The sequence below is a fragment of the Pteropus vampyrus genome, unplaced genomic scaffold (assembly GCF_000151845.1).
Source record: "Pteropus vampyrus isolate Shadow unplaced genomic scaffold, Pvam_2.0 Scaffold24, whole genome shotgun sequence".
Lineage (NCBI taxonomy): Eukaryota > Metazoa > Chordata > Mammalia > Chiroptera > Pteropodidae > Pteropus > Pteropus vampyrus.
The window spans coordinates 6,043,937-6,051,997 of record NW_011888805.1 but is presented as its reverse complement, the minus strand read 5'-3'; the positions used below and the strand labels follow the sequence as shown (position 1 = coordinate 6,051,997).

At 31.7% G+C, this 8,061-nt stretch overlaps 1 protein-coding gene across 3 annotated transcripts in view; it reads left to right on the top strand.

Annotated features, from left to right (window-relative positions):
* VTA1 (vesicle trafficking 1) overlaps window positions 1-6,623 on the top strand; it is a 59,074-nt gene extending 52,451 nt beyond the window's left edge. For 2 of the 3 annotated variants that reach the window (XM_023528379.1, XM_011356138.2), the window contains one exon: window positions 5,538-6,615. In XM_023528379.1, the coding sequence (XP_023384147.1) occupies window positions 5,538-5,683 (146 nt within the window). In that variant the 3' untranslated portion in view covers window positions 5,684-6,615. Of the gene's footprint in view, window positions 1-5,537 lie in introns of all 3 variants that reach the window. The other variant, XM_011356137.2, reaches the window with a different exon arrangement.
* Window positions 6,624-8,061: the final 1,438 nt, after the last annotated feature.

The following is an 8,061-nucleotide window of genomic DNA, read 5'->3' as shown; positions in this document are numbered from 1 at the left end:
TTTTTCTCATTCAGCGTTTTCTTCATATGTCTGATGAGATTTAGTCCTTTTTATTTAGAATGAAAACCTTGCTTTATTATTTTCCGTTGTGTTGTTGGGTTTCCCCTGTTACTATGTCTGCAGTTCTATTTCCCACTGATTTTCGATTCTCCCTTTGTGAATGGGAACTGGCCATAAAGCTACCTGCCTTTCAGCCATGGAATAAGGGGAGCGAGTTTTTGGGAATGGGGATGGGAGGGGATATCCCATCTCCCTGTTAGTCCTGGTAACATTATGAGCATAACGTGAATTGGTTTAATTGTATTCCTTTAATTCTGTATTCAGTTGGCTTACTAGTCTTACAGCAAAAGGAATTGTCTATAGTTGGTTCAGAATTTAATAAAAGTTAGGGGAGAGGTTGGAAGCATGTATGTGTCTGAGCACAACACACTCTATGTTGATAAGATAATGGTGTCTTCTGGCACCAAGGACTATGTTGGTGACTATACATTTAAATGTATATATTTTACTTATATTTAAATGTAGGAGTTCCATTAGATTTGTTCTACTTTTCCTGGTTTTATCAAAAGTGGATGAATTATGAAACTTAAAATCAAGAGATGCAGTAACCTTGAATCTTGAAAAGTCTTGTTTAAAATTATGTGTATGTTTTATGGGCCAACACAGTGCTCAGGTAGGAAGAATAAATAAGAACCTGTAATAAACTAGCAAATTACATAAGAACAGAATGGAAAATAATTGTTAATAGATAACCTACTTGCCCAGTGAATACAGTATTCCTCTATTAAACTTGGTTTTCAGATGCTCCACTCACTCGTAAAAGCTCTTCCAAAAATCTGATGCAAAAATATCTGAAAAGGAATAGACAGGTCAGTGAAACAGAATAGGCAACACAGTATGAGAATTAAATTAATGATAAAGGTGACATTTGGATCATTGTGGAAAGGATATGTATTCAAGGTGATGTTAAAACAGTTGATTGTAAGGAATATATATGTTATACATATATTAGATAAACTGTCTCACAATTCTTATGTCTCATTTGGTTGTGTCTTAACAGCTTTGACTAATGAAAATAAATTGCATACAGCACAAGACTCTCTCCCTCCCATTACGTTGTTAAAATGCAACCAATAGACCAGGATGAAATTGATACTTAATAAAGAATTTAGTATCCAGAGCATATATAAAGAGCTTCGTCAAATAAATAAATAAAACTCAGTAGTAAAAAAAAAATAGGCAGAGAATATAAACATATAAAGCAAATGTGCAATGAAAATATACCTATCCTTAATAATAATCAGGGAAATCGAGAGTTAAAAAGCATTTGGTTTTATGTCAGTAGATGCAAAAATATTTTAAAAGATTTGTAAGCAACAGTGTTAAACAGGGAATGACTTGCTATTGGGACTGTAAATTGGTAAAGCTTTTCTTGGTAGCATTCTGTCAGTATCAGAATTGCAAATACAATTTCCTTTGACCCAGCTATTCTACTTAATGAAATCTATCTTAAAGAAATACTTAGACATGGGCATAAAATATATTTACAAGGATATTTATATCAGCATCATTTGTAGTAATGGTGGAAAACAATCTTAAGTGCTTATTAATTGGAAAGCGGTTAAATTAATTACAATCCATCTGTACCAAGGAATACTGTGCACATATTGAAAAAGAATGTCAGATAGTGAATTGGTGGTTGCCAGAGGGAAGGGGGGGAGGTAGAGGGGGTAAGAGGGGTTAAGTATTTGGTGACAGAAGAAAATCTAACTTTGAGTGGTGAACACATAATGCAGTTGTGTACAACATACTATTTATTGAATTGTACACTTGAAACTTATTTGATTTTATTAATGTCACCTCCAATAATTTTTGATTAAAATATCTTTTTAATTTAAAAAAATGTGATAACTCATGTGAAAAGATCTAGACATATTAAGTAAAACAAGTTACAGAACATATATTGTATGACCTGTTTAGGGACAAAAAAACATGTAAAACAATGTATGAGTATAATGTATAATGACTCATACATTGTATATTTTTAAATCCTCCTGTGTGTACATATGTGTGTAAGTGCATAGGAAAAGTCTAGAGAATCCACAAAAATAAATAGTTGTTTCATAACCACCATCACTACTGCCTCTATCTAGTACTTCCAACACCCGCTTTCCATTGCATTTTTCTCCTTAGTGCTTAGTGCTTAGTACTTGCTTTACATGTGTGCATTCGTATTAATATATTTTAAATATTTGTGTAGTGAATTTCTGGCTGCCTCTGGAAAGAAAAGTGGTATTGGAAAGGTAGCTTTTGAAGCACAATATTTCCCTTTTTTTTTAACCTCATGTACCTCTATACCGTATTGAGAATTAAATGGAGTATTTAAAAAACATTTAGCATAGTACCTGACCTAATAAAATTTTACCTCTAATTATTGCAACTGTTGTTGCCATTATTAAGTGACATATCTTGACAGTGCATGGATATAAGGGTTTTTAGTACCATACTTGCATTTATCACTAAGATTTACTCCAAGCCAGGTAGTGCCTTGAGATCCTGCCTGTACGTTCCATTAAGTCAGAGGATGAGAGAGTTCACTAGGGTCAGATTATCCAAGGTCCTTGACATGCATTTCTCGATCTAGTTAAATAGGAAAGAATCTCTAAAGACTCATTTTGGAAGTATTTATATTAAGTGTTCTTCCTTGGAAACTTGATAAGTCAGCTTTGGGAATGGATGTTTATGTCCGCTGAGCATGCGGAGATTTCTCTTTACACCATGTAATGCTGTCTTTGATCCAGTGCTGACCAAGGCTCTCTTTCCAGAGTTCTAATAGAGAACTTGAGTGATAGCTCTAGCTGTCTTCTGTCCCTGTTCTTGTCCTGCTCTGTGAAGGGAGAAGCATCTTTGTAATAAAAATGGTCTTGCCTGAAGCCATCTGGAACTTAGAAGCATGGATTTCAGAAAGAGATGTATTATTAGACAACCTCTCAAATCCTTTAAACATCTTTTAGGTCCACAATATCCTCCCTCTCTCTGATTCTGATTGTGGGTTCTAGTAAATTTTAATAATAGAGAAAACAACTTTTATTTTGGTGCCTTGAGCAATATTTGCTATTTTGAATATACAATCAGATATACTGAAATTGAACTTTTGTTCTCTTCCTGAAATGTGTTTTCCTTTCTTATTTAAGTCTTTCCCACTTTCTCTATTTAGTTTTTAAATGCTAAAAGAATCATAATTAGGAGATATTTTATTTTTATTTCACTTAAAATTTTAACATATTTTAATGACTTACACATTATATTTTTTAAAAGAAGGAAAGACTAACCTGTTAGAAAATAGCAAAAGTAACTATTTGGCATGGCTTAAGTTCTTTATATTTCTAATTGTTGAAAATAAATTAACATCTCTATATAAGTCTTTAAATTAGGTTTTGTATCTAAATCATAACATGGTTATTATCTAGGTTTTTTCGAGTTACAGAATTTGTCATACATGTCTGTTATGTATTATATATCTGTAATTATATTTTGTTAAAATATTTTCATTCACATTTTATAATTACTGTAATCTTTATTTCATGAAAAAAGTCAGTGTTTTTTAAAATAGTTTTATCATTGGTGGATAAGTTTAGTTTGTAAAACTAAAATAGTAACTGAGTTCTCGCCATGTTACACATTTTATCTCATTAATAAATAAGTGGTATGCCAGCAAAACAATACTGAAGCTAATGCCGTAAAAATAAGATTAGTCCTCAGCATTAGGGCTTTCTTCCAAGCAAGTCTGGTAAATTCTAGATGGATGCCTTATATATTTAAAGATTGCCCTGAGATAGGAGGAGAGAATATTAAAGTTCAAAATGAGCAGTGATGAGGTAAACTCAATTTTTAGGGACTCACTAGGTGACTAGAGCCTCTTAATATATTTTGAAAAACCATTAAAGAATCTGGTAGGTATTTTCAAGAAAAAATACAAGGTGAAGCGTGCCTGACTGAATTGTCAGCAGAACTGCAGGGATAATTGTTTTTTAGGTTAATGGGTAACAATTGCCAAGTCACTAAAACACTAAAAGTAAAATTAAAGAGAAACGATTTTTTTAATATACAATTATAATTTACTAGTTTATTGATTTGTATTGCTTGCTTTTTAAGCAAGACCAAAACTCAAGGAAATTAAAATAAGGGTTTATTTTGTAATTGAAATGTGTAATGTATGATTCACAACAGGAAAAACCAACTATTAATGTAATCTTTAATAACACTAATTCAAGAAATATTTGAAGACTTGCTATATATGTAACACACTGGGCTAGTTACCATATGTGGATATATAAGTGTATTATCTTAAAATCTGAAATTTAAGTAATATTTAATTCTGTATGAACTTTATTCATTTTAAAATATTCACTAAAGTTATTGAACACTTACTGGTCACTGGCACTGGGCTAGAAACTTTAGGATACATTGTTTTAGTACTCTTTTGAAAATTAGGAAATAATTTGGATGAGAATTTAATATCAAAATACCTGGAATTGCTATCTACTTTAAAGTCCTTACCTAGGAAATGTTAAAGTTTTTATTTTATGCTGTATATCTTTAGCAAAATTAAAAACAACTAAACAAAGTCATTCTGTTTCTAAGTACAGGCACGTAAACAGAATCAAGATATATTATCCTCGATTTGTTATAGCCTATGCCCCTAGCGTTCTGATCAGTTCTCCTAGAATCCTCATAAAATTTCTAAAGAAAATGGTATTTATTTCAAAAGACAAGATACAAAGTCAATTTTTAATTTCATCTTTAGAAATATATGTTCAAGTATATTTAAATGTTAGATTGAATGAAATGTTCTTAGTGTGTTTTATTTACTCAAATTATTTACTTGGGCTCTACACATATTAATCATATGTGTAACTGGAAAACTTGCTGAGAATAAATTTTGAAGAAATAATTTGTAAAGATTGTTGACATATTTAATTATGGAGTTTAATGATATAAAAATCTCTGTTAAACCTTAGTTTTTTATATGGATGGCACAGAAGTGTGAATCTTTTCATGCTTAAAAAAAGTTAAACAACTTATGTAATTCTTTACATAAAATTTGTTCTTCCTTATTTTAATCAAGGATTATATTTTTAGTTCAAATGAGGGTTAAATGGTTTAGTCTGTGTGTATTGATCCATGAAAAGAGAAGCAGAGTGATTCTAGCATAAACACCAAAGTGACTGCCCTTGTTTTACTCAGAATATAATTTTTTTGTAAATAATTTGCCAAAATAAAAAGGCTTCTAGTTTATTACTTCTGAAAGAAAAATCTTGCTCGTATAAGTTATATATCGGCATAGGTATGTTTTATAGTAGTAATAAAAATGATAGCATGAGAAAATTTATTTAAATACAACTGGGATTGAAAAAAATCCTCCATGTAGTTATATAACCTTAAATATTTTGTATAATCTTGAATGTAAGCATTTACCTAACTTAAACAGAATACTTTTTACATTTTTATAGATATCTTAATTATTTTTCTTCTAGGGGATATCCGTCTAACACCAGAAGACTTTGCTAGAGCTCAGAAATACTGCAAATATGCTGGCAGTGCTTTGCAGTATGAAGATGTCAGCACCGCTGTGCAGAATCTACAGAAGGCCCTCAAGTTACTGACTACAGGCAGAGAATGAAGCCTTTGTGCAACAGATCCATGCATTTTTGGCTTTAAGAACTAACAGTCCATTACTCTATCTTCAGCCTGTCAGGAGCACAGTTTAAGGAAGACTTTGGTTCCATTGAACATAACACTGAAATCTGTGTCCGTGTATCAGATTCCTGTTGAAGCATTCATCAGCAGCCTCAGCCAGTTTTCATTGTCCATTTAGTGGATCCAATAATCTCTGGCTAGATAGGGCTGATGTTAGCAAGATCCTAGAATTGAACCCTGCTTCGGAAAGTGAAAATACAGTTCTATAAAATGTATTGAGAATAAGCTTTGTATCTTAATTTACATAAATTAAGGAATTTTTTTAATCTGTAGTTTGGACATATATTACTTTGCTATAAAATTCTAAATTTAACTTTTAATAAAGATTGCCGGAATATTCCAGATTAGAAATCATGTTTTTTGTTTTCCTCAGAATTTATAAAACAAATATGAATGTCCTAAATTGTTAGATGAATCTGAAAGAGATTATGTTCAAAATTCAATTTGTATTCGTGTTAATTATAACTACATTAAAAGTTAAAATTTTCATGGAAGGAGTTATAAGGTAAAGAGGTAGAATTCCTTTTAGACTAAGAATAATGTTGGTTTCCCAGCTGCTTTCCGTTATCCATTGAAGCGTAAGGTGAATCGGTATTTGCTTCATAGGCAGATTGCATGTATTAGAGAATGAAAAAAAAGACATTTGTAGTAATGCCTGGAAACTTGGTGCTTTAAGTTAAGATTCGCCTCTGCTGCTATGGAATGGATTCTCTAGGGTGCAGAGCTATGAATGATGCAGAAGATTAGAAGAAATTAGATTCTCGGTTGTTAAATTTATAAGTTTTGTGGGGAATTTTGGACTAACTGTCACCTACATTTGTGCTGTGTAAAAAATAAATACAAGGATTCTTTTAATTAGTTCAGCTTATTATGGAACCAAACATCTGTTTTGACTTGCATGCTAGAATTTTTCACTTTTTGTCATTTTTAGTTATAAGAATATGATGTTTCTATAGTAAAATACAAGCAGTTTTTTTAAAAAAGAGAAATTTGACAAATTTACCTGGAATTTATCTGGTCCATTTCATATATTCCACTAAGATTGAAGTTCTTTAATATATGGGTCAGCAAACCAATATCCATAGACTGGCTACTTGTATGAATTAATTTTTGTTGAATCAAAACCATACCCATTCATTTATGTTTTATCCTTAGTTGCTTTCCACAACTTCCACAACTGTAGAATTATATGGCCTGCAAGTCTAAACTATTTACTATTTGGCCCCTTAAGAAAAAGTTTGCTGACCCCTGATCTAAGTCTATCTAAAAGAAAATAAATTATTAACTCGTAACCAGTTGTGTCTTTCTATTTTTCTTTGCATAAGTATAATGCTGTTGTATAAGGTTTAAAATGGTAAATATTCAAACAAAATAAACTATTCTAAATTATTGCAAAAACAAGCCCCAAATAATCTGACTCCTGAAAAATGTTCCCATATCTTCAGAACTAAATTCTTACAGCATTTGTAGGGTTAAACATTTACATCTAGAAATCCAGTGCTCTGATATAGTTCTCTAGAATTTTATTGTCATAAAAAAGTGGTTAGAATTCAGAGTTGTAAGAGGTAAAAATTTTAATCCAAATCTTAATATGTCTGCACACTAGAAAGCAAACTGTCACCTCTTATTTTACACCCTATTTTTATTGTTCCCAATTGGAAGAGCACACATGGAGGGAAGGCGGTAATGTGGAAACCCTGGAGTCCACTGATAAGTGGGCGATGGTATTGGAGTCCTTAACTAAAATGGAAGCAACACACCACTAGCCACTTCCAAGTTAGTTATGAGAACTAAATGAGGTCCTACACTATACTCAGCATGTAGTAGTAGTCCATAAGTGCTTACTGTTAACATTAAGGTTATATTAATATTGCAAATTGTTAATAATTTATTTCCTGAATATCAGTAAATTCGTTTTCTCTGTGGCCCATTGCTTTAAAATGCTTTCTTGCATGAGGAGATGAAACTATATATATATTTTTTCCTTTGTGTTTCTTCATATAAAATCTGACAAGACAAAGTTAGAAATTTTTCCGACGTAACACTCGGATAGTGTCATTTAGTCAACATGTATTCATTGAGTAGCTACTTTGTACCTGATACTGTCCTTTGCATGAGTAAATAGTAGAAAACAAGGGGGAAAACCTGCCTCAGTTTATATTACAATGGGAGGAAACAGACAAACAATAAAAAGTGTCATGTATTCTACTAGTGGTTTTCAAAGGGTAATTGTTAGAAATGCAAATCTCAGGATCTACCCCATTCCCATCCAGTCGGAAACTCTAAAGGTGGGGCCAAGCA